General features: G+C 36.5%; 1 protein-coding gene across 2 annotated transcripts; it reads left to right on the forward strand.

Annotated features, from left to right (window-relative positions):
* The first annotated feature begins 2,514 nt into the window (after positions 1–2,514).
* LOC143252578 (uncharacterized) lies at positions 2,515–24,947 on the forward strand. Of its 2 annotated transcripts, none has more exons than XM_076504922.1 (2): positions 2,515–2,618; positions 17,680–24,947. In XM_076504922.1, exon 2 carries the CDS (start codon positions 17,833–17,835, stop codon positions 21,370–21,372), a length of 3,540 nt encoding a protein of 1,179 aa, XP_076361037.1. In that variant the 5' UTR covers positions 2,515–2,618; positions 17,680–17,832; the 3' UTR covers positions 21,373–24,947. The 2 variants fall into 2 exon arrangements, with proteins under 2 accessions (XP_076361037.1, XP_076361036.1); XM_076504921.1 differs by having other exon boundaries at positions 2,521–2,825.
* Positions 24,948–25,960: the final 1,013 nt, after the last annotated feature.

Genomic DNA, 25,960 nt, shown 5'->3' on the forward strand with positions numbered 1-25,960 from the left:
TACTGAACAATTAGGCAAAGCTTAAACCGTAATTTATAACTACCTTACTGGCAACCGTGAATAAAATTATAAGACGTTAATACTGTTTGTATATTCGTCCCTTATTTGAGTAGCTTTGCGCAAAATTAAAACAAACAAACAAACAAACACTAAATATGTTACGTTTTTTTTAAATCATAGCACTTCTTTACATGAAGTTTCAATATTTTGCTTTCTAAAATTGATAACGATCCAGCATGACCAAGTGGTTAGAACGCTCTAGTGATAACCTGGGGGCTGCGGGTTCGAATCCCCGTCACACCAAACATGCTCGCCCTTTCAGCCGTGGGTGGCGTCATAATGTGACGGTTAATACTACTATTCGTCGGTAAAAGAGTAGCTCAAGAGTTGGCGGCGGGTGATGATGACTAGTTGCTTTTCTTCTAGTCTTACACTGCTAAATTAAGGATAGCTAGCGCAGATAGTCCTCGTCTTGCTTTTCGCAAAATTCTAAAGCAAACAAACTTATAGTTAACTTCATTTTCATGCGTCTCCCAGTTTACGAACTTATAAAACTAATATCCAGGGTTCGATTCTCCGCGGTGGACACAGCAGATGGGCCCATGTGGCTTTGCTGTAAAACAGTCATTCTCACGCTTTTTATGTACAAATGCTTCAATAGAACAAAGATGGCAGCATTTATTACGTTTACAGTGTAGTGTTCCACAATGTTTATTGCGCTGGCAGCGACGTTGTTGTCCAAACAAACATAGGGTTTATATAGCTTGTCATTCTATGAACAATAAGACTAGAGTATCTAGTTTATCTATTCAGCTATAACTTTTACTTTATAGTTAGCTGCCTGTAATAGTACTCATGTACTCGTGTTCAATATAATTAAACCTCTCTCATATAGCAACTAAACCCTGTCGCTGGTTGCTAGTTGCTCTTTATGCAACCATGTGGACAATCACAAGTTAGCACTCACAACATATTTAAGCACTGTTACTTCCAACTTGTATCAATACGAGAAAATTACATAATTAAAGTACATGCTAAAGCACCTAATTCCAAAATTCTCCACGCATCATAACACGTATATTAACATAACTTAGGCAACAAATTCCCAAAATAAGTAATTTTTTGTACATGCATTTGGCACATTAATGGAACTTGTTTGGTTATTATGTCAGCATCTAATTTGGAAAATATGCTTATAAATTACGGATTCTGACTGTAAATGAAAACTAGAGGTCCCTAGAGGGAAAATAAAATAATCTATATTTTCAGTTTCAGTACATTCAAATTTTAGAAGTTCAATAAATAGCTGACTCTTATCCTAAAATGTCTCTATTCCTTTTTCAAGTCCTCTAAGGCCCGGTATGCCAGGTGGGTTAAGGCATCAGACTAGTAATGTGAGGGTCACTGGTTCGAATCCCGCTCGCACCAAATATGCTCGTCCTTTTAGCTGTGGGGGCGTTATAATCTTACGGTCAATTCCACTATTCGTTGGTAAAAGAATAGCCCAAATGATGGGTGGTGATGACTAGCTGCCTTCTCTCTAGTCTTACACTGCAAAATTAGGGATAGCTAGCGCAGATAGCCCTTGTGTAGCTTTGCGCGAAATTGATAAAAAAAAAAGATTCAAGTCCCTTTTTCTGACTTCTGCACTGGGCCACATACTCTTCAAAAGTGCACGTGATGCGCGTGCCAGCACTTAAGGATACTCGCCCTTTCTCGAGCTAAAACTAGCGTGTTTTCTTTTTCGTAGAAGCAACTTCATTCATTCACTCATTCTTCTAGTCTTTAAAAGTAGTGACATCTGTCGTCAGAAGCAAGGATCACAAAATTACCATAAATGAGTTAGAATAAAATTGTTTGACGGGAAAAATCAGATGACCCAAATTCTGTCTGAAGAGTGAACCTTTCTTGAACAGGGTTTGCGATTTACCCACCTATATCAGAAGGACGAACCTTCCTGTGGATCGCAGGGTTGAAACCCGTCGAAGAACGTGCTCGCCCTTTCAACAGGTCCCCCGCTGGTACAGCGGTAAGTCTCCATATTTACAACGCTAAAATGAGGGGACACAGCAGATAGCCCGAAGTGGTTTTGCTATACGAAAAAACGCACCAACACACCCTTTCGGCAGTAGGGGCTTAATAAGTATACAACTATTCTTGTTCGTCTTTATCAAAAAGATAAACCCAAGAGTTGGCGTTGGGTGCTACTACCCGGTTGCCTTCCCTGTGGTCAGCAGTTGAAATTAGGAACAGCAGCGTAAACAAAACAAATAAACAAAATTACTGCACGAGTGTAGAAATTAGGTCAAAAACAATTTTCTGTGAATGCTAACGTCAAACATTCCAAGAACTTATCACCCTTATCCAATAAGAATAAGAGTGGATGCCATTTACCAATCAGCTGTTTCACTAGGCTTATGTTACGAGATTCAACGCATGCGCATAACACCACGCCAATTTTCTCGGATGGCGCCACATCGTGGAAGGAAAAAAAAGTACTCCTTCAGTAGTGCAGTTGTCGGCGATGTATTTGCTATTAATACCGTCGGAGTAGCTTAGTGTGGACGTGGTTACGTGGGCTCTTGGTCACAAAGGCGACTGAAATCCACTAGTTTCGGGTAATTAGATCTCAGCATTTGTTTTGTTGCAATTCGGTTTATGTTGCGAGAATAATAGCAATGAAAGGAGGAAACCCTGCCATATATTTGATGACCGTAACTTTGCCTGAGCAGTGAATAATATTTATTTTACGAACGGTTTGATCTTTGTTGTTGTTTTTTATTTCAAACCGAATATATTAAGTACTACTGGTATCTTCGTTAAAGGTAAGAATTCAATAGAACCGTCTCTTATACTAAAATGAAATAAAGCAATATTTGTAATTTTTGATTAAAAATTATTTGCACTTTTTAATATTTTTTTTCAGCAGCCTGCAAACTTACTGACAAAAATATACTATAAATATTTTTTCTCGAAAATTACAAGTCTCTCATACACTATAAATTGCTTTTGGTTGAATCTTGGCGCAACGTCTTTTATTTTTCGTTTCTACTAAAGTGTGTATTAATATCTTGAAGTTACCAATAAGTAATTATTACATTCATATGTTTTCTAAAATAATGGCTTATAGGTGGCGTTAATACTGCTAAGACAAACAATTGAATTCACTTATGACACCTCTGACCACGCTAGAAAACAGAGCTGGGTGACACTGCCGGTTTTAAATAGCTTAGTTTTTATTAACCTAGTTTTCTAATGGGTGTCACGTTACAGAAGTGTCCCCTGTGGCTCAGTGGTGAGCTCGAAGTTTTAAAACGTTAAAGTTCAGGGTGCAATCCCAAAGGTAGAAACAGGATATTTCATTTTGTGTAGTTTTGCGCTAAAACGAATAGCTAAGCTGTAAGCTCGAGGACCTATGATACTCAAATTCAAGGTGCAATACCCGCTATGGACATAGGACAAATATTCTATTGTTTATCTTTGTGCCAGAACAAGAAATTAGGGAAGCCTTTTGTTAGAGGCTTCGTCATAGAAATATTTATCATTGAGTCTTAAAACAGTTTTTTTGTGTATTACAACATATATATATATATATTTTAATTTACTAATCCTCATTAAGGTCGATTCTTCGGTGAAATATTTCAGTATTTAACAGGATAATTTATTTACCTGCGAAGTGTTACGTTTTTTTCCTAAGTCTTTCTGTTAGCCACAAACCAAAGTATGTTACTGCTAATATAAACCATATTCCAAGTCCTGTCAACTTTTCTACATAGTAGGCCTAATATTTAAAACGGCTTAATTCACATGTATTATATTTCGTTGAATTGTTTAAAAGAAATCAAACCAATCACTAAAAAAGTCAATCCAAAAGCTTACTGATTTCCCATTAGAAACATGCAGCCTAATATATTATTGAAAAAATGTCTATTTACCAAGTTTTTCAACAATCTTCCCTGAAAGATTCTGATTATATAAATTTGAATACCACGAAATGTCATGACGATCTTCCTAAGTCGCCCTTTTATTGCAGACTAGCAAATGTAGTAATAACAAAAAGTCTCTCTTATGACAAGGCACTTTTTTTATTATTTTGTATGTACGATACCCATATGAATTATATCGTACAGTTGCCAGGTTTTATTTTATTTTATTTTATTTTTATTTCATAATGCGATATACTGTATCAGACAACCCCGGATTGAATCCTGGGCGCAACAAACATGCTCGCCCTTTCAACCGTGGGGACGTTATAATGTGACGGTCAATCCTACTATTCGTTGATAAAAGAATAGCCCAAGAGCTGGCGGTGGGTGGTGACGACTAGCTGCCTTCCCTCTAGTCTTACATTGCTAAATTAGGGACGGCTAGCACAGATAGCCCTCGAGTAGCTTTGCAGGAAACTCAAAACAAACTATCACGGAGTAAGGCATGGGCTTACCGGGCTGAAGCCAAGGGCCTCACACTAATTAGGGAGCCTCAAGCTATGATTATAAATGTTTTGCATGTGGAGATTTTGTCTCCAGGGGGCCTCTATAACTTGAACAGCCTAGGGTCAATATAACCCTTAATCCAGCCTTGCAATCAGGTTATAGATTTATCTGGTGAATTTAAAGTGTCTGATGATGGCTGTTAAGACGTAGGCATTAAAAGAAATAACTAGACAGACTATGTTAAAGCCAAATTCGAGAAAAACAGTGGTAAGCACAAACTGGAATCGAGTTAACTTGCAAGAAAAATGGACGAGTTCATTTCGTAAACTTGGCTATAGAGACAAATAGATGATGGAGATTAGTTAGGTAGCTGTTGGCTGGAAACATGGCGTCTGGTTGGTTTATGTATATATATTATAACTTGATGATGAAATGTCATGAACCTAAAAGATTGCAGATTACACTTGTACGAAAACAACCGTAAAAATATTTAGTGTGTTTTATAGGAAGGGAATGGAACTTCTAAAACACTAATTCTTTCAGCATGGTAACCTTCTTATATAACATATCTATAACGTTTGAGGTTTGTTCAAACCTAGGCAATAATTATATAGAAAACAAAATTAACTATAAGACAGAAAGGAATATGAAACTGCCTGAAGTTGGATAGACATCAAAGAAATGGAAGACTATATAAATACTTGACAGAAACTCGGCGAACTGATCGCTTGTTGGCTATTGTTCACTGCTGGCGAGCACAGCTTTAGATGAAAATAAGGTGAGCTCAGTTGGAAACGTTTGATAAATATTATACTGGTTTAACAGCTGGAACCATGCGTGGCCCAGTGATTAAAGTACTGGACCGTGGAGCATAGTTTCCGTGATTCACGTGCCGTTACCACCATAAAAAAAAGGAAAAACCCTCACCCCGCACTTTGTGACCATGGGTGTGTTATAAGCACGACTGTCAAATCTCACTATTAGGTCCAAGAAGAATTGTCAAAGTGTTGGCGGTGGTTGATATGAACGAGCCTGCTTTCCCTATAGATCACTAGACAGTCCTCGTGCATGTAGCAGCTTTGCGCGAAATCCAGTAAGCGAACTTTGGCTCTGTTAAAAACTCCGCACGAGTTCTTCTATATCGGATTACAATATATTGTCAAGTGAGATTGTTAAATTTTATTTCTTGCTAAGTGTGATCAGTGTGTCAACCCAATAATAACTGAGTTGAAAGCCTAGTGCATAATAAATAAATAAGAATTAAAACTACAGTAAGTCAATGCTGCAGGCTTCAAATTCTCATGTTAAGAGGATGTAACGTTTTCAGGCAGATGACTTGCTAAGTGTGTTTTTTAAGTCATTTGAAATTACACAAAATATATGTCCATACGCTTTTGGTAGTAAAGAAGCAACGTTTTCAGCAACGTATTAGTTCTGGTTGTTTTGTTTTATCCTTACCTCATGCACCTGGTAATTAATAGTCACTGGCAATGTTTGGTTACTTTGATTACTTTTTGGTTACAAGAGAATAAACCTTTTCGGGCAATGATTAGGCTTACTTAAGTAAAATGCAATCAGTTTCTTCGTCTCTACCTTTTAAACTTAAAATACGAAAACTTAGTGGTCAACGTGTCGGGCTACGTATCGTAGGGTATAGGGTTCGTGACATGATGCGCTGAACATGTTCCTCCCTTTAAAACTATCAGCACACGATAAAGTTACATTCAACCCGTTATTCAACGCTTTCTTAACAGCAATTGCTGCTGGCTACCTTCCCTTTGATCACTGCTTCACAAAAATAAACAGCTGTACAAGAACCGTTTAGTCCACATGCGTATAAGATGGCGTTATTATTATTTTTTTGATTTTAGTAAAAACAAAATAAAAAAATGTATAAAATTATTGTAATGAATCACATACTTCAGTACTTATGGTGTAGCGAAGGCAGTATGAACTATTTTAAAACCTTTGTTTGCCTGCCTGGCTACTGAGATGGTTTTAAACACAGACAAAATGGCGACGATCAGGAGAGATACCTAAAAAAAATAACACTTAAGTTTGAAGAAGTTGGAACACGTGTTTTCAAAGCGCTAGATAAAACACTTATCCCAGGATTTTAGCCAAAGCGTCTGTATTCATTTCAAAGTGACACAGGAGTGAATTTACGACTCTTGTGGCAAGGGATTAGGAAACAGCCGCCACCACCAGATAGCAGGACGGGGCACAACGGAAGTTTCGAGTAAATTCAAAATTGTACGTGATTGTACAGTGTTTATGTTGTTTTTTTTACGTAACAGTAAAAATCCTCATTCCTTGGCTTGACTTATTAATTTACTGGCTGTCTAAAGCTCTGACATAGGGTGGGATCGAATTCTTTATCTTGTCCTCCTGTTTTTCCAGGAAATTGGTCACTAGCAGCGTATGGTGAGAACTTTAATGGTCTAACTTGTATGTCTTCTCAGAGAAGGGAGTACTTTTTTCTTTTTGCTTTCACTTACTGAAAGATTTGTCAACTTATTACTTCTTCATGAACACGACGAATTCAGTGTATTTCCAACTGATGAAATTAAACTAAACATTATGAGGAGGCGCATCTCCAGGGTCATGCTGTTTTAGCCTGCTTCAGTGATAAATAACATATATATTATAAAACTTCAAAATTTACAATATGATCATATTTAGGCTTAAAGCGAGTCTTTCTTTTTTCAAACTAAATAAATTGGACCTACGCTGACGCTATTTTTACCACAAACCTATTCTAATACCACACTTCCGAGAATGATCTGGTGGTTAACATGACAAACTGAGATCCGAGGGTCTCGGATTCGAGTTGTGGTGCTACCAAATACACTTCACACTTTTAGCTCTGTATGCGTCATAGGAATGAGAGTTAATACTGCTAATTATCAGTCGTGAGTGAGTCAAAAGAGTGACAGTCAATACTACTCATCAGCAGCCGCGAGTGCGCCATAATAGTGACAGTCAATGCTGCTATTCAGTTAAGAGTTGTCGTTTGACAGTCAATACTGCTATTCAGTTAAGGGTTGTCGTTAGGCGTTAAGGCGTGTGCTTCGTAACCTGAGGGTCGCGGGTTCGCGCCCGAGTCGCGCCAAATATGCTCGCCCTCCCAGCCGTGGAGGCGTTATAATGTGACGGTCAATCTCACTATTCGTTGGTAAAAGAGTAGCCCAAGAGTTGGCGGTGGGTGGTGATGACTAGCTGCCTTCCCTCTATTCTTACACTGCTAAATTAGGGACGGCTAGCACAGATAGCCCTCGAGTTGCTTTGTGCGAAATATCAAACAAAAAACAAAACGTTTCCGGCGGCCGGTGCTGCTGTCTGATTGTAACAGTTTAGTGTTAGAAACGGTGTCGTTCAAGTAAACAAACACGAGATATAATTCTAAAGATTCGTTTAACAAATGCTCTCATTTTGACACATGGAAAACAAAACATTTCATTTTATTTCAATAGCTCACATGAACACACTCGTACATTCTTTCTGTACACATATATGCGTGTGTGTTTGTATGAAGGCGGGTATCACCAAGCTACCTTCTGCTCAGAAATTTTAAACCTTGGGATTTTATACATTTTATACCGATATATTATTTAACCCTTAATGTAATTGTACAAAGAAGCGTACACAAATGCGGTTGTACTTTCTGTACTAACTATAAACATAGACAGTGCTCGCTCACTAAGACTTGTGTGTAGTCTGCCACACAGAACAAGGCATTTCAAGGGATCATTTTTACATGTAACAACAGTCTCACACGGCTGATAATTAAAAACTGTTTGGAAAACGTGAGTTCGTGAAAACACGAAGTTTCAACGGATGACACTATCTGTACCAGCACGCTATCGAAAACTGATTGAGAATGTTATTTTATGAGCTGTCAATTTCTAATAGTTTGTTTAATATTTTACTATTGGTAGTTAAATACGAATAAAATCGAAGAGAAATATCATGTAGTCAAAATGGAAAAGTCCATTTTGTAAACTTGGCTACAGAGAACAACACGTGACGAAGATTGGTTAGATTACTGTTGGTTTGAAAGCTGGTGTCTTGTTGGTGTGTATATATATATATATATATATAATCACACACACACATTATAACTTAATGATAAAATGCCTTAAGCCTAAAACATTGCAGATCACACATTATAATTTGATGATGAAATGCCATTAACGTAAAACATTGCAGATCACACATATACAGAAACAACGGTAAGAATTTTATGGGGGAGGGGCACTTCTAAAACACTAACCATTTCAGCATGTTAACCTTTATATATAACAACTGTTTGACGTTTGGTGTGTGCAACAAAGAAAACAAATTTAAGTGTTAAATCCATGGACTTACAACACCAAAATTCGGGGTTCGATTTCTCCGGTGAATACAGCCGATAGCCCAATGATTGTCAGTTTCACTGGATAATTTAGCCGTTAAACATCATCTTGATCTCATTAAAAACTGGTTGTGTGTTAAGATACAGAGAAGGCCTTGTTCATGAGTAAGTTTGTTAAGTTACTTACAAAAAATGGGTTTTATCTTTACTTTCCAACAAGCTGGTTCCCCCGTTGGGACAGAGGTAAGTTTACACACTTACAAAGCCAAAATCCGGAATTTAATTCCCCACTGGACACAGCAGAGAGCCCCGTGTGGCTTTGCTCTAAAACAAACAAAATATATATAGACACTAGTTTCTCCCTTTTTAACTTTTTAATATGTTATTTCTTTAAAGTCGTAGCACTATTTTGTGGTTGACTAGTGTATTTCTTATTTTCAAGTTTAATTTGCCACGATTTAAAAAAAAAAATGATGTTTATACGTTGGTTCATAATTTTACTAAACAAATGTAAAAGGTTAGGCTTAAGAACCTGCCAAGCCAGAATGAATAACTGCCATTAATTGGTCCGTTCGTTTCTTAGTCAGATTAATGTAAAACTTTGTGTTGTTTTAATTTATTGTTTTACTATGACAGTATTCACAATATACACGATACGTTTTTACTAGATTTGAAAATATTCAAAACTCATGAAAATTAATTAAATATTGTTATATGTAGGTTGTGTAAGTAGATTTTATCTGGTAAGGTTTATCGTGCAGTTAGGTTATTGTTGTTTTCTCACTGCATGGACTATATTTACTCTTTCCACTGGTGGGAATTGAACTACACATGTTTGTGATGTACGTTCCTAAACTATTATTGACCCACAGACTAGGGCTAGGTTATAGTATGGTTAGTTAATATTAGTAATATATATATATATAAAATAATACAAGTGCAAGATATCTGGTTAAATATTTCACAGAGAATTGTCAGACTAAATTTTACCACTGTTCAAATCTAGACGGTTTATTTTTCATTGTTGAGTTTGTTAGGGCTCCATAATGATTATCTGCTATGCCGTCCTTGATTTTGAACTGATAGACTTGAGAAAAAAAACAACAAAAAGAAACTTTTGAGCTGCTGTAATCAAATAGTGAGATTTGACTGTCACTCTTATAATTCACCCAAGGCCCCAAAGTGCACGATTTGGCTGCGAAAGGACGCGAACCGCAAACTTTCTGATCCATTATCTGGCATGCTAATCATTAGATCACATTCGTTCCTCTTTATTAGTAGTGATTTCCAAACCTAGCGTCAAGCAAGGTGTTTCAATTTCGACCATTGATCAACATTCCTGGTCAACTAACAAATGAAAACTTTTTCAATTAAAGTGTTGTAAAAAACGTGTTTATCTAACAATTGTCAAAGTTATTTTGGTCAACGATTTGAGTCCTGGCATGACCTGGTGGTTAGAGCGCTCGACTTGCAATCTGTGGGTCGCGGGTTTGAATTCACGTTTCATAAAATATGCTCTCCCTTTCGGCGGTGAGAGCGTTATAATATTACTATTCGTTAGTAAAATAGTAGTCCTAGAATTGGCGGCGGGTGGCGACGACTAGCTGTCTTCCCTCTAATCTTTCGGTGCTAATATAGGAACCGGAAGAACTAGCGCAGACAGACCTCGTGTAGGTTTAGGCATACCAAGGCTGACGTGACTATTTGTTGAGTTTACGAAAGGTTTTGTGTAGCTGTAATTAAGTACTACACAGTGATCTATCTGTGTTCTGCTCACTACGGGTATCGAAACCTGATTTTTAATGTTGTAAATTAACAGAAATATCTCATAGCCACTGACAGATTAAAGTTTATGACGAGAATCAATAAATTATCAACTATTCCCTTTATTTGTAGAAAACCTGTATTTATTAATTCATATTACTTCCACTCCAACACAGCGCACGATAATTTAATGTTGTAAAAAAGGTGTAAGTTAGAATATAGATATTTCGTTACTTCAAATACACGACGAAATTCTAACAAAAAAAGTGAGTTTCAATGCTCGAATTAAGCCTGCCATCGAGTCCAAACAAACCTATCTTCTGCTCTAGAAAAGTCTATTGTCATAAATTCAAAACGAGTATTTTTCTGCTACCCCACTTCCCCACACACACAAAGTTGAAGTTCAATTCAGAACAGTTTAGTATCTCCGACATGTTATAACAGAAACTCTCATAGGAGAAGATATACCCTTATATCAAATACGGAAACACGTAAAACAGCATTTGATTTACACAAAATTTATATCTTTACAGAACTTCATTACCATGACTCCGCGGTAAATTTGAAAGCTTTTCACACTAAAATCCGGGTTTCGATACATGTGTTAGATACAGCACAGATAGTCCATCTTATAGCTTTGCATTTCATTACAAAGAAATAAAAAAAGTCATTCCAAGGTGATTCTCAAGCATTTAGTCGTGATGTATCGTTAAAGAAGCAAATTCCTTATCTTTACAACATTTCAAATGACTTACAACTCGTGGATTCGATTCCTCGCACTGAATAGTGTGCAAATAGCCCATTGTGTAGCTCTGCGCTAAAAGTTAGAAACAAATAATAGTTTAATACAATATTAGATTACAGTCTTTACAAATGTAATGACCAGAGTAAGTTTCGACTGTTTAAAAACAAACCTGCACTATATCGATTTTCTGTTCGGTTTCTCTTTGTATCAAAGAATTTTCTCTTGTGTTTTAATTCCATGACGTAATGGCCTTAAGAGTCATTTTCACGCTTTAATCACCAAACACGCCGTCAACGTAGCTATAGCCTGCAGTGTAGGTGCTGGGTGGTCATTAACAATAGACTGGTCATTTAAAGCTCTGGTGGAAAATACACGGTCAGTCCGATTTTGTCCATCGGTGGGGGCAGCTGTCGTTTAGTTAGTTTTATTACCAAATAAATCACAGTAAACCAATTCACGATTCTGCCCTTCTTTCAAGCAAGACTTAAAACCGGAGTTGCACGTTCTAAATATCTCGCATTATGAGCTTTGTGACATGCACTGCCATCTGCCTCTGTTTATCTTCATTCGAGCAATAAAGAAAAATTTGTAGAAAAGTGACATCCATTGGTAAGCTCAACGAGCGTTGAAAATACATTGAAAGGACGTAGAGAGCAACTTTTTTAGGCTAAATTTAAATAAGAAAATAGTCGTATGTTTACTAACACGGATTACACAGGGAACTGTTCATCTTTCTAAGCATAAGCTCTGCCTTCAAATATTTCTTATTATTACAGCATACTTTTGGTACGTCGGTAAATAAGGTGAATTAAGATAGATGGCTCTCGGGTACTTTAGTTATACTGTTTTAACATCAACGCTTTCCCAATCGATTTACACAGAAATAAGATAATTTTTCACAGGTTATTTTCTGCAATTGTAGAATCACATCCAAAAATGAAATAAACATGTTTATATCGTCATCTCAAAGTGTCTTAACAAATAAAAAAAAATGTTTTGGTTCACGTGAAATTACTTTACTGCATTACTACGAGATCAAAAGCCAAGATGTATTGCGCGATTGTTTGTAAACATATAAGTGCTATGAGATTAAATCTGGAATCAATTATGCATGAAATATATTTTAAACGATAGCAGGTAAAATGCCTTAAGAAGCTGCGTCGTAACAAAATAAACATAGTTAGTACAGCAGTAAGCCAACTGATTTACAACGCTAAAATCAAGGGCTCGATTCTCCTCGGAGTACTCAGCAGATGACCCGATGTGGTTTTACTATAAACACACACACACACACATACGTCCCTCGCTGGTACAGCCGTAAGACTACGGATTTACAACGCTAAAATCAGCGGTTCGATTCCTCTCGGTGGGCTCAGCAGATAGCCCGAGGTGATTTTACTGTAAGAAAACACAAAAACACACACAGACGTCTCCCGCTGGTAAAGCGAGAATTCTACGGGTTCAACGTACATCCATGATTGTTATATCAAAGTATTACTGTGTTCAGTTCTTACCTCGGCCTATAATCGTGTTGGTTTAATTAAACCTGCTTCTTATATCCATTTCTTGCTTTATCAGCGTTTTTGTACCTCAAATCGTGTATCAAAATGTAGGTATTGTTAGTACAATATACGAATGTGTTTAGATTATGACAATGTTTTCTCTCTTGTTTTGCTTATATATGTGTGTGTGTTGCCAGTGTTAACAGTCTTGACTGTTTTGGTACTGTGTATTTTGTGTATGTGATACGACCTTCAATTTGGGAACCACTGTTTTAATCTATGTACGTGCGCTACTACAAAGACGTTGCATTCTAGTTCTAACATAAAGGTATGTTAATATGTGGGCAGTTTTTATAAGTCATAATTATACCGTTGACAATGGTATAATAAAAGCTTAGCTGTTATGTTTAATTGCTATTTATCATCATATTTGATCATAAAGCAGCGTTAAATGTATGCATTTAAAAATAATTTGAAAAGCATCTCTGAAGATTTTGCTAATCTACGCTTATTTACGTATCTACGGTAGAAGGGTTATGGTTATGAACAAAATTAATTGAATCCATAACTATTAGATAAATTGTCTGATTTCATTTTACGTTTACCAGTCGGTCAATACATGAGGTTTCGCCTGGCAAGGCCTGGTAGTGAAGGTGTTCGACTCGCAATTAGCAGGTCACGAGTTTCAATCCCGTCTCAGAACATACCCTTTCTGGCGAGAGGTTGTTAAAATGATACAGTCAATCTCACTTTTCGTCGATAAAAACATATAATATCAAATAATAGTTAATAATCTAAGTAGCGTGACTGATTTTAGAAGACCTCCAATATCCTTGTTTATATCCTTACACGAGTATTGAAGAAACGGTTGTTTTTCTTATGCTGAAATCTAATTTTGTGTTATTAGGTGATTTGGGGTTATTCATTGTGGGTTGTTAAGATATTTCTCTTAGACTCATTCAGCATCACTTATAAACTTAAGATTCTTGCTTATTGAATGCAGCAGAAAACCCAGTGTGGCTTTGCTATAAAACGAACACTATCTGCATGTTGAATGTCGTTTTCTTATTATATTGTGTATTAACGGGTCAATAGGACCATAAAATTATAGTGCTAAAATTTCAAAAGGAGTTTTGTCGTCACGGTTTCTCTAGGTCCACTAGAGACAGTTCAAGTGCTGGGTCATCAGATATTTAAAAGCTCCTGGTCCCCAGCACGATGACCTCTTTCTGCACCCCAGTCCAGCAAAAAACTTCTAGTTTTCAGTTAGTATGTGGTCAATTGTTTTAGATCGAAACAATAGAATTATCGCTATATTACTACACAATGGTCAGTAAAACCTAGGGGGAAAATTTACATTCCTTGTCAGAGAGGAAAGATGTTTTCTTCAAGTGGCTTTTATTCATTCCTTCTTGGGCTCGTGCCATATTTTAATTGAATCATGGTAAGTATTGTTCCACTGAATCTCCTCTTCATCAATATTTGTTAAACTATTGTTGATATTTTAAAAGGTGGTGACATGATTAGTTGGGCAATAGCTATCTAGAATTCCTGCGAATGTAATGATAAATATAAATACAGTTTTGTCCACTCGACGAAGCGGTATTACCAGAAGATCGACTGTGATTGATTCCCTTCAACGTGTTTACTCATCTGTAAGTCTTCTAGTGAATGAATGGTGGTCTTCACACCAGCACGAGACCCACTACGTAAAAGATTACGTGTGAGACGACAAGATTATGCTTCTACTACAAAAACAGGTTTTCGTAAGGTTCGGGGTTTTCTGAGGGTGGTGACTTGTAGAAACAGGGTTATTACTATTATTAATAACCTCTGTTTAAAGCAAGCTATCAATATATGTTAGATCTAAAAGCAATTTTAATTAATATAACAAATTTAACATGTCAATCTAACTAGGGACTTACAGAATCATAGAAACAAAAACTTCTACCGATTAGAATGAATTTATTTGTTATTTGGATACCGTTACTCCTAGATTAAATATCCTCCACTCATTTCTTAAGATTCATCAGAATGCTTTCATTATGATTAAATACACTTTTGTGCAAGATAATTGGGATAGAAGATAATTCTCCTTGTGTCACGTCTTTTGGTATGCGTTTGACAAATTAACAATATTGTCTTAGAAACTTCTATAAATATTTAACATATTAAGTATATTGTTATTTTGCATAAATTTAAGAGAATTTGTTTGTTTGTTTGTTTGTTTTGGAGCCAAACCATATTGGATTATTTGCCATGTCCACCGTTGGGAATCAAACCTCGGATTCTAGCTTTGTAAGTCATTAAACTAAGCGCTTTTCCAGGGGGAGACAGTACATAAGAAAACCTAACACTATAATTCTCAAACTGTTTTAAACGTAAAGATGAGGTTGGTACTTTTGTTTATAAATTTGATTTCATCGTTTCGTAATAGTTGAACTTACACTTGATGTTTTGTTATTTATTTAGGAGATACTGTTGGAATTACGCAGTTAGGACTAATAGCGTGGTGTAGTTAGAGCTGAATGTTTGGTTTATTTACTTGGAAGGTATAAGAGATGACTTAACTTTAGGGTAGTATTTATAGGTTGTATATGTGGTAAAGCTACTAACTGCTGTCCCTAATTTGGAGCTACTGACATAAAGGTAATTACCCGATCAGCTCCATTCTATTATTCACCATCCACGTTAAGGGGTTAACTGTCACACTTATGACACATCTTCAGCTTAAGATGCGACTATATTTTGTTGTATCGAAAGAATTCGAATCCAGTTTGCCATATCTAAATTCCAAAGTTTTTCCATAAGTGCCAACTCATGCCTAACTTTTGGGTAGAAACCCAGCATGGCAAGGTGGTTAAGGCGCTCGACTCGTAATCTGAGAGTTGCGAGTTCGAATCCTCGTCACACCAAACATGCTCACCCTTTCAGCCGTGGGGGCATTACAATGTTAATCCCACTATTCGTAGATAAAAGAGTAGCCCAAGAGTTGAAAGCGGGTGGTGATGACTAGCTGTCTTCCTTCTAGTTTCACACTGCTAAATTAGGGACACCAAGCGCAGATACTCCTCATGTAGCTTTGCGCAAAATTCAGAAACAAACGTTTGGGTATAAACTGCTGACAAGAAATAAGTGAAAATATTCGATGTTTTACATGTCTTAAGTTACATCTTTGATTCCTACAGAATTTATGTAGTTTCTTTTGTTATTATCTTATCGTTTAAAATTTATAAAAGAGTGATCTTACTACATCGTTTGGTGGAGTAATAGCAGCTAGTGTGTCGATTTTGTTTTTATGTTGACTTCATACAAGAGCTTTTCGCAACGCCAATTATTGTTTAGTTGTTCGATTCTTAGAAATTAAAAGTTTGTTTTGGAATTTCGCACAAAGCAACACGAGGGCAATCTGTGCTAGCCGTCCCTAATTTAGCAGTGTAAGACTAGAGAGAAGGCAGCTATTCATTACCACCAACCGCCAACTCTTGGGCTACTCTTTCACCAACGAATAGTGGGATTGACTGTCACATTATAACGCCCCCACGGCTGAAAGGGCGAGCATGTTTGGCGCGACGGGGATTCGAACCGGCGACTCTCAGATTACGAGTCGAACGCCTTAACCCACCTGATCATCCTGAGCCTGAGGGTTTGAAATGAAGCGTTTGTATTAAAAACAAAAGCTAAGAAATGAAAAAAAACAACATTTTTTCGAGTCTTCCACATCTCATGACCCCCTCTTCCGAGCGATTCGTGGGGTGACTGCCGTTTGCCGTTTTTCGTACATGTTCATAATGTAAGCAAACACCAAACTAACATACGTCGCATATTCTTTGTCCAGATGTAGATATTTGTCATGGCTAAGGTAAACAAAAATTTAACGCTTCTGTGATTTGTCATCTAGCCAAAATACAAAAGGTCAGCTCTGATTCATAACAGCAGTGATAACGTGGGTCGCTTTACAAAACGAAGAAAGAAAAAAAAATACGGCAGGATCCCGAAAGGCAATTTTCGTTTTGTAAAACTTGTTGGTGTGTGTGTGTGAATGTGTTATGAACTTATGATTATGTGCGAGTAGAGGTAAGTGTACAGGGTTTAAACGCCTAACGTTGGAGAAGTAGTGGAAACCAATAGGCCTATTTTTTGAGGTAGAAACATCGTGTAACCTGGCAAACTGTATAGGTTATGCAGCTTTTATCACATGTGGTAGGCCTATTGTAATTAAGTAAATAGTTGTCGTATAAAATCCGATTGTTAGCATTATAAACGTTCACACTTACCTCCAGTCCTGTTTGTTTCTGAACACTACGATTACAGATTAATTTTGTTGTTTGGATATTAGCAGCATTAGTAGTAGACCACGATTGTCAGTTTTCTATCATCATGCCCTCTATATTGATTAGATTGTGTGTGTTTTCTTATAGCAAAGCCACATTGAGCCATCTGCTGAGTCCATCGAGCCCATGATTTTAGCGTAGTAAATCTGTAGACTTACCGCTGTACTAGCGGGGGACATATTGATTAGCAGGAATATTTCCACGCATTTAAGTAACTTAGCCGTATTAGTTAAAAATTGGGAGGCCTTAGATAAAGTAATCCTTCCTAATAAAACTAATGAGGAATGGGGAATCCCCTCCAGTGGCAACATCTATAAAGTTTATCTTGTTAGCTCGTTGTATTTGTTCTTAACAACGTTTACGAAACAGGAAGTGAAAGTGTTGTTGATAAATGATTTAATATAAATCAAAAATAATTTGAATAGCTCTATTGTGTATGTAAAACTATTATATGAAATGCGGTGTTAATGTTACTTATTTACTGGTTGAAATGTCTAAGAACCCCTTTCACAGCTTTTAACAAAATTAAATTATGTTTAATTTTCAGAATTTGGGACTTGAAGATAAACAGATCCAACATACTAACGATTTTTGGAATCTGGCAAATGCAGTAAGATGTTTCTGAATTTACCAATCCAATCTACAGTTTAAATGATAAGAAGGCACGAGTTTGTCAGGAACTCTGTCTCAGGTGCAGTTGATGAAACTAGGGTTAACCATGCCGATTTCTTTCGATACAGCGATAACAGCGACATCTCAACAAGATGAGCCTCTGAAAACCGAGACAGTGTGTTATAGAAGATTTCAAGAAGAAGGTTATTATTCAGAGCCGGAGAAGCAAGAAAACACCTCTTCAGTCGCCATGCTAGAAGACGACTCTATGACTTCTTCGCCTGATGTACCTAATGAATCTACAACCATAACAGATGTGATCATCCGACATGATGGACACAACACGCATGATGCCGATAAGTTGTCTTGTAACGAAAACACAGAAGGAAATTCCATCAGCAACGACTCAGATGAATTGAAAGCTGACAAAGGCGAGTTTACAGATCAGCTGACTCAGTTACAAAAAATACTAGACACAAATGGAAACCTTAGTTTGAAGTCTAACAGTTCAGAAATTAATCCAGTGTCAATCGCTCGTGGTAAATCTTTGGCCATCAACAAGGATCGAACAAGGACAGATGGGCCGCTCAAGCCACATACGAGAGATTTTAACTCAAAACTTTCACCTGATAGTTGGGCTGAACAGCAAGGACCCAGGATGAAAGAAATCCGTAGTGATAACGTCCCAGAAACGTCCTCGGGATTACCGAGTGGAAAGAGACGCTGCTACCGATGCAAACAGTGCGAATACATTTCGGTTATCAAAACTGACTTCTGGGAACATATCAAGACACACATCAAAACGGAGAAACTCTTAACTTGTCCCAAGTGCCCTTTTGCAACTGAGTACAAGCATCATTTGGAGTACCATCTGCGAAACCACTTCGGTTCTAAACCCTTTAAGTGCCCAAAGTGCAGTTATAGTTGCGTGAATAAGTCCATGCTGAACAGCCACATGAAGTCCCACTCCAATATTTATCAGTATAGATGCGCTGACTGTTCCTATGTCACTAAGTACTGTCACAGTTTAAAACTACATTTGCGAAAATATGCGCACAAACCTTCCTTAGTTCTAAACGTCGACGGAACGCTTAACACTAACTCAGTAATTGATGTCTACGGAAAAAAGCGTGGTCCAAGGTCTAAGAAACAAAATACAGAAATTCAACACTGTTCATCATCAAGTCAGAGTCCAAAAACCCCCGTTCTTCATATTTCTCCAATAGAACATTCACCTGTCATCTTCTCTTCTAAGTCTCCAGTCGTTGCTCCTAGTCATGGACTTTCGATATTAAAGAACTCTCATACCATAAATGCCATTCACGGTAGCATGTCTTTATGTCCATCCCTACTGTTGAAAGCAATAAAGTCTTCCAATGAATTATCCTCAGGTTCAGCTCCAGAGAAAACGCCAGACATTGAAGAACCACTTCTCTCAAAAACTAACCTACAGCCACTGAATTGTAACCTTAGTGATTTCACTACAGAAATCCGAGACTTGTTTAGTAAACATCTGATTAAGCAACACGTCGCCTCAAATAATCAATATATTTACAAGAATTATGGCAATACTTCAAACGACCTACCACAAATTCAGGGTCAGCCACAAATGAACGAAAACCAAAAGTTAGAGGAAGATGCAATTCTTCGAAATGACCACAGTTTAACACTTAAATGTCACACACAGATGACCGAAAATCTAGCCAAAAATATCCCATTATCCGATTTCTCTTTAAGACTCGCAGAATCACAGAAATTCGTTGTGCCTTCACTTCATTCCCAGAAGCTGGATTGCGTTCACACCCCTCCTATGTTGGCCACTGCTCTTACTAACCATTCAGTGCCCACTCATCAGATTCTTCTGACCTCTATGTCCTTACCTCTCAGGAAAGAATCTCCCGAAATCAAACCAGACACACATTTTCCTCTAGACCTTACCAGTTATCGCGTTAATTCAAAACCAAAACAAAACACCCCATCTAAATTATTTACTTTATGTTCAGTTTCTGAACCAGTTCGCTCAACCTGTTCCGTTACAACGCACTTAATCATCTCCAGGTCTACACCTTCACAGCCAGTTTCTCTAAACTCAACCCTGACACAGCCGGCCCATCTAGACGTTTCCAATTCTATTCCTTCAAACATTGTTTCTTTACATTCTTCTAAGTCTATTACCTCAAAGTCAGTTTCTCCACGATCCCCAGTGTCAAACATTTCACAAACACTCCATCTCGACATTTCCAACCATGATTCTTCAAAAGTTACCTCTTTACACTTCCCTAAGCTCACTACTTCAAAGTCACTGTCTCCGCATTCTCCATCGTCAACAATTTCGCAGTCAGTTTCTTCAAATTCAACCATTTTACAGACAGTCCATCCAGACGTTTGCCATCATACTTCTTCAGAAATTGTCTCTTTACACTCCAATAAACCTATTACTTCAAAGTCACGTTTATTAAAACCAGAAATTCCCCTTCACTCTTTGAAGTTTACTTCTTCAAACAGTATCTCTCTACAGTCCCCCACTAGTTCACAACTAGTGTCGCAATCTACCTCTAAGTCTATTTGTTCACATTTAACCTCTTCGCAATTCCAAGAATTTGCCCAGTCAAAGCAAATTTCTTTAGATGTTTTTAAATCTGCTCATTCACAGACAATTTCTCCAACTTTATCCACTTCACGGCCCGTGTCCCTTCAGTTTTCCAAACATTCTACAGTTGATCACACATCTCATTCTTCTCCACAAGAAGACCCATCCCAAGTTCCTTGTAGAAATTATGTTAGCACTCCTGAAGGTACTCAATTCTTGTCTTCTAACTTCCGAAATCCTAGGAAGAGAAAAGCTACGAAACTAGAAGGTCATACATTTCAACTGTCCACCAATCAAAGCTGTTCTTCTGAAGATTTCGTAAAATTTCATAAGGAAATGAAAAATAAAATTCTTAACACAAAGGAGCATAATGAATCACTTTCAAAAAAATCACCACAGTGTATGAACTTTTCATTGGCGCCCACTTGCACATCTTCTGTTGACATTAATTCTACTAACTTTGTAGTCCCAAGTACTACAAATGCGTCAGAGGAGAAATGTTCATCCCATGTAAAGACATTTACATCTGTTTGTAACTTTGACATTCCAGCAAAAGCTCCTAACATGACCAGACCTGTTTCTGAGCCCGTCCTAGCCAAATATATAGAAATGCCAGAACAGCCCTTGTCGTTTCCATATCAGGTGTCGTCGCTGTTTTTTGGAAATAACGGGTTGAACAAAAGATGCAAAGAAAGTGTGACAGCATCAAACGGGCATTACCCAAGTTTTCCATATCATGATACGGTCGTACCTGTTGCATTACGAGAGATTTACTCCTCATCTCCTCATTCCTTGCTCTTTAAACAAAACGGGACCGAAACCAAGAAAACGCCCTCTTCAGAAAGTGAAGAAGATTCAAAATGGCAAGACTCCTACGCGTGCAGATACTGTGATTTGGCTTTCAAAGACTGTGTTATGTACACTATGCACATGGGTTACCATGGTTACCAAGATCCATTCACGTGTAACATGTGCGGCCAGCACAACAAAGATAAAGTTTCATTTTTCTTACACATTGCGCGAGTTGCTCACCAATGATCTTATAGGATTTGAGTTTATGTTGTGTACAGACGTAACATGGAAACTTCACTTTCAAACTACCTCATATTTTTATGATGTTTTCTGACGAACCAAGATTTACAATGTTGTTACTGCTTGATGAGTATAAAAACATGGTTTGTTGTAATATTTTGTTTTTTCTTGAGTTGAAACAGTTTTTATTCGAGAACTTGGAACCTTTCTTTGTTTAAAGGTCATTGATTTGACACATCTAAGCTTTCGTGTTTCTATGATACAGTTCACGGGTTAAAGAAATATTTCACTTTTATTTAAGTTCCTTGGTTGTTTTTTATTTAGATTGTTCTTTGCGTGTCCGATTTTTTTACAAGCATTTATTGAACTGTGATGGTCGTGTTCACTGGTTTAAAGCACAAAAAGCTGGTAATGAAAATAACATAATCAAATTCTAAGTTTTGTTTTTTAGGGTTTTTATCTTAGCCCTAATAGAACTTACTTGGCGTAATGTTTTATTTTTTCTATAATCATTTTACAGAACAGTAAAATAAAGTGTCAAATTCTGGCTTTTTAAGAACTATTTTCGTGGTGCGTAAAGGTATGAAATTAGATTGAGTAAATTATTAATATATATGTATTTGTAACAAAAACATTTAATTATACTTTTCACTGTCAAACAGGCCTAAGTGTAACTTTTAAGCGAAACCCAGAAGAGTAGGCAAACATCTACGAAAGAGAGAGTTTGGATACAGACAAAAATCTATGAAGAATACAGAATGGGTATATGCAAAAATCTATGAAGAGATAGATAGATTTTTGAAGAAAAATATTCCACCTCAGAATATTTTTAAAATTTGGTTTCCTAAAATGGTGCATTTTTATGGCATCTGAGGCTCTTTTTGCACCTTTTAAATATGTTTTAAACATATAAGGGTGCAATTTAGGGGTGCTGTCGCTGCTAGTAACTTCTTGCCTTCCTGATGTAAAACACGTTTTTTAATGTCCACAGAAGCAAGTAACGAAATTAAAACAAAAAACAGCTTTGATACTGTCAGTGTTTACACAGGCATAAAGTTCCATTGCAGTTTTATCACGTCTGTTTTATATATTTCATAATCAAAGATCTCCTGCTGGATCAACGGTAAGTTCCCAGATTTACAATGCTAACATCAAAGGCTCGATTCCCCGCAGTGGACTGAGCACCAATAACTAACTGTGTAGTTTTGTACGAACATGAGAGCTGTTTTGGGTTAGGTGGTTGTTTGTCCTGTCATCTGCTGGTGAACTTAGTTACTACAAGTTCTGACAGGGTTGTTTCGAAAATGACAGGCTTATGTTTTGTTTTCTTCCTGGTCTTTAATATACATAACGTTGCTAATGATTAGTTAAACGTCAGCAGATATTTCCTTTCTCTTCCCTGAAGCACAGTTTCTTTTATTTACAATACACTGACATTTATCAAATTCTAAAGAACAAACTGATTTTGGTGCACGAAATGGAAATGTTCAAAACAATAAAATGTTTCCCCAGTATTTTGAAGATAGTGTTGTAACTATGTTCAGTGCGTTTAGCTGTTGTTTTCCAAAATTTGTTCTAATAATTATCTCATGAAATGATGTCACAGATGTTTCATTCAAAATAAGTAAAGGAATGAACCTAGAGGAAATTATCTAATTCTTTAGAAGATGTAATTGTTTCCATGATCTGATGTCCGCCATACGAGTTTAGTGTTTAACAGAAACTAAGAGTATTGCACGTGGAATTCACGTGAAAATAAAGTGATGAAAAACTAATACTTATCATTATCCTTCCCACGTGGACAAGAATCACCACAAACTGGAAATAAATACGTTCCTTGTATCTCAGAATGGCTGGTATGAATATTAACACTTTTATTGATAAGGACAGAACAATGTTATCGTTTTCGATCTTCCTAGGTCATCTTGAGGTTAAGTATTGATACCCATACGAGCCGTTCTGAGATATATTTTTATTTCAAGTGGGTTTCTCGTCATCAAGAAATATGTTACTTAATTATTTATTACTTTTAGTAGAATAATCTCTTTTAAACTGAGTTTACTTGACATATCAAATACCACTGTTAAATACTGTTAAAATAACTATAATAAAAAATAAAGGAAAGGTGGGTTTTCTCGGAATGATTATGTGGTATATACTTCTGTAAAACCTTTACTCTCTTTCATGATACAACTTGGGCACTCATTTTAAATCTTACATATCCCTTTATCTTTTTACGATTTTATTTAACACGGGATTTGTCGAGAAATTGTAGTGTAGCTAGAATTGTGAGGGTGTTTTTGTTGTTGTTTGTTTATTTTTATTTTGTCTTTTGAGTTCGTGGTATAATGTAGTTGGAAATGACGTTTTTATACCACGGAATTAAAACTGAATTGAAATAGTTTGTTCACTTAGGTAGTTAGTACTTTACATTTTACAAAATAAAAACTTTCTGAACAAGTCACCTGAGTTTCTAGTCCCCCTGTGACAAGTCTATGAACTTATGCACTAAAAATCGGATTTCGAAAGCGGTGGTGGGCACTCCACAAATGGTCCAATGTGTAATTTTGTGCTAAACAACAAACGAACAAACAATATACTTATATATTTCTGTACATATAAAGTTGTTTGTCAAACTTCGTTTTTTTAAAGTAATATATTGCTCACACAGTTTGAAAATTAAAATTATATAATTTTATCTCCGCTCTACCTATCATCTACTGAACGGACAATGCGAAGTCACTTTTTTTTTGGGGAGGCATGACTGAATTTAGACGAGAAAATGAAAGTTGCGGGAATGTGAACAGTGGTCAAAACGTGTTATGTTTCTCTGTTTGAATTATTTGAATATAACTTTTAAATAATACAGTTATAAATTTTATCACTTCTGTCGAATTTTTTTCAACATTTTAGTCGTTTTACAGAAAATTCAATTCTACAAAATATTGTTATTCTTCCAAGATCCCCCACGCCTCCAAAAGACGTATAAAAACTTGCCGAAAGCGTCCTCAAAAAATGGGATTTGTGCTGATAAATGGATTATTGGAGACAGAGGTTGACGGCCCCTTTCCTTTGTCCATCGAACCAACTTTGCATTAAGGTTGTAATTCTCGGTCAACTGTGGGATGATATAACTCCCTTCATGTTTTTCTTACAGAAAACATTTGGCTAAAACATAAAATATTTATTTTAGGAATGACTGATTAGTAATATAAATACATATATTGCAGAAAAATCAAACAATCTGATCTCAAGTGTAAATTAAAATATATTTATGAACACTGACAAGGCGAAAAAATTAAGTTTCGTAACTATATGGATAGGTGTCGCCTTCGTTCCAGATATAAACTATTTACTAGTTATTTTATCCTGTTTTGTGATATTTAAAAAAACTTGGGAGAGCAATTGTATATGAAAATTTGGAGCTATGTTAGTTACTGTATAATTGATCTAATAATAAAGCACCGTTGATATAAATGCCATATTTTTTGTCGGTATGAAGTATCATTTCAGCTCAAATAACAAAATATTATATTGGTGTGTCAACAGATATTTCTTTGTATTGTCACCTGTGAATAAAATGTAACCACAACTGTAGTTTGTGTACTTTATTACAGCTGTAAAACTTATTTTTGCAGACTGTTTATTAGAACGTCACACTGAAGAGAACAAGTCACGTTAAAGTCTAGTCTTTTAAGATGTGAACTTATTAGCTGCTTAAAAACAGGGCTTGGCCCAGCATGACCCGGTGGTTAATGCACTCGACTCGTAATCTGAGGGTCGCGGGTTCGCATTCCTGTTACACCAAACACGCTCGCTCTTTCAGCCGTGGGGGCGTTATAACGTAACGGTCAATCTCACTATTCGTTGGTAAAAGAGTAACACAACAGTTGGTGGTGAGTAGTGATGACTAGCTGCCTTCCCTCCAGTCTTACATTGCTAAATTAGAAACGGCTAGTGCAGATAGCCCTCGTGTAGCCTTGGGCGAAATTCAAACCAAAAACAGGACTTCACAACTTTGTTTTTTGTTTTTTTATAACAGTGTTCACTTTCTAGATTGTAATACTAGCAAACTTTTTCAACGTGGAGATAAACACAAAACATGGTTTCTACAATTTTATTTCAGCCGATTTTTGTTTTTCGTAAAATATTTGAATATATAGTCAGTAGGAGTTAAATCAGAGTGTAATGGTCTAAAACTATGTTTATTCTCTTGGAGGATTAAAAACATTAGTGTTCCTGGTCTTCTGATTGAATCACACTGGATTAAAAAAAGAAAATTCCATTTCTTTCCAAATCCCAATTTAACAAATAGAAAATAAATGACACGAAGTTATGTTTTAGTAGTTGTCATGGTAAAATGTTTATTTTCTTCTGTAACCTCCTGAAAACAAAACATTTCAAATAATGATAATTTATTTAACATGGTGAAATATTCTGTGTCGCTACATCGTACCCACATAGGATAAGGTATGAATTTTTATATTAAATATGTGTTAAAAGACATATATTTACTGTGCTTAGATTTTCACCAAACGAGGGCGCGGCCATCTGTATGTAAGCATGTGTTTTCTTATTGCAAAACCACATCGGG

This window comes from Tachypleus tridentatus, chromosome 6 (assembly GCF_004210375.1).
Source record: "Tachypleus tridentatus isolate NWPU-2018 chromosome 6, ASM421037v1, whole genome shotgun sequence".
Taxonomy (NCBI): domain Eukaryota; kingdom Metazoa; phylum Arthropoda; class Merostomata; order Xiphosura; family Limulidae; genus Tachypleus; species Tachypleus tridentatus.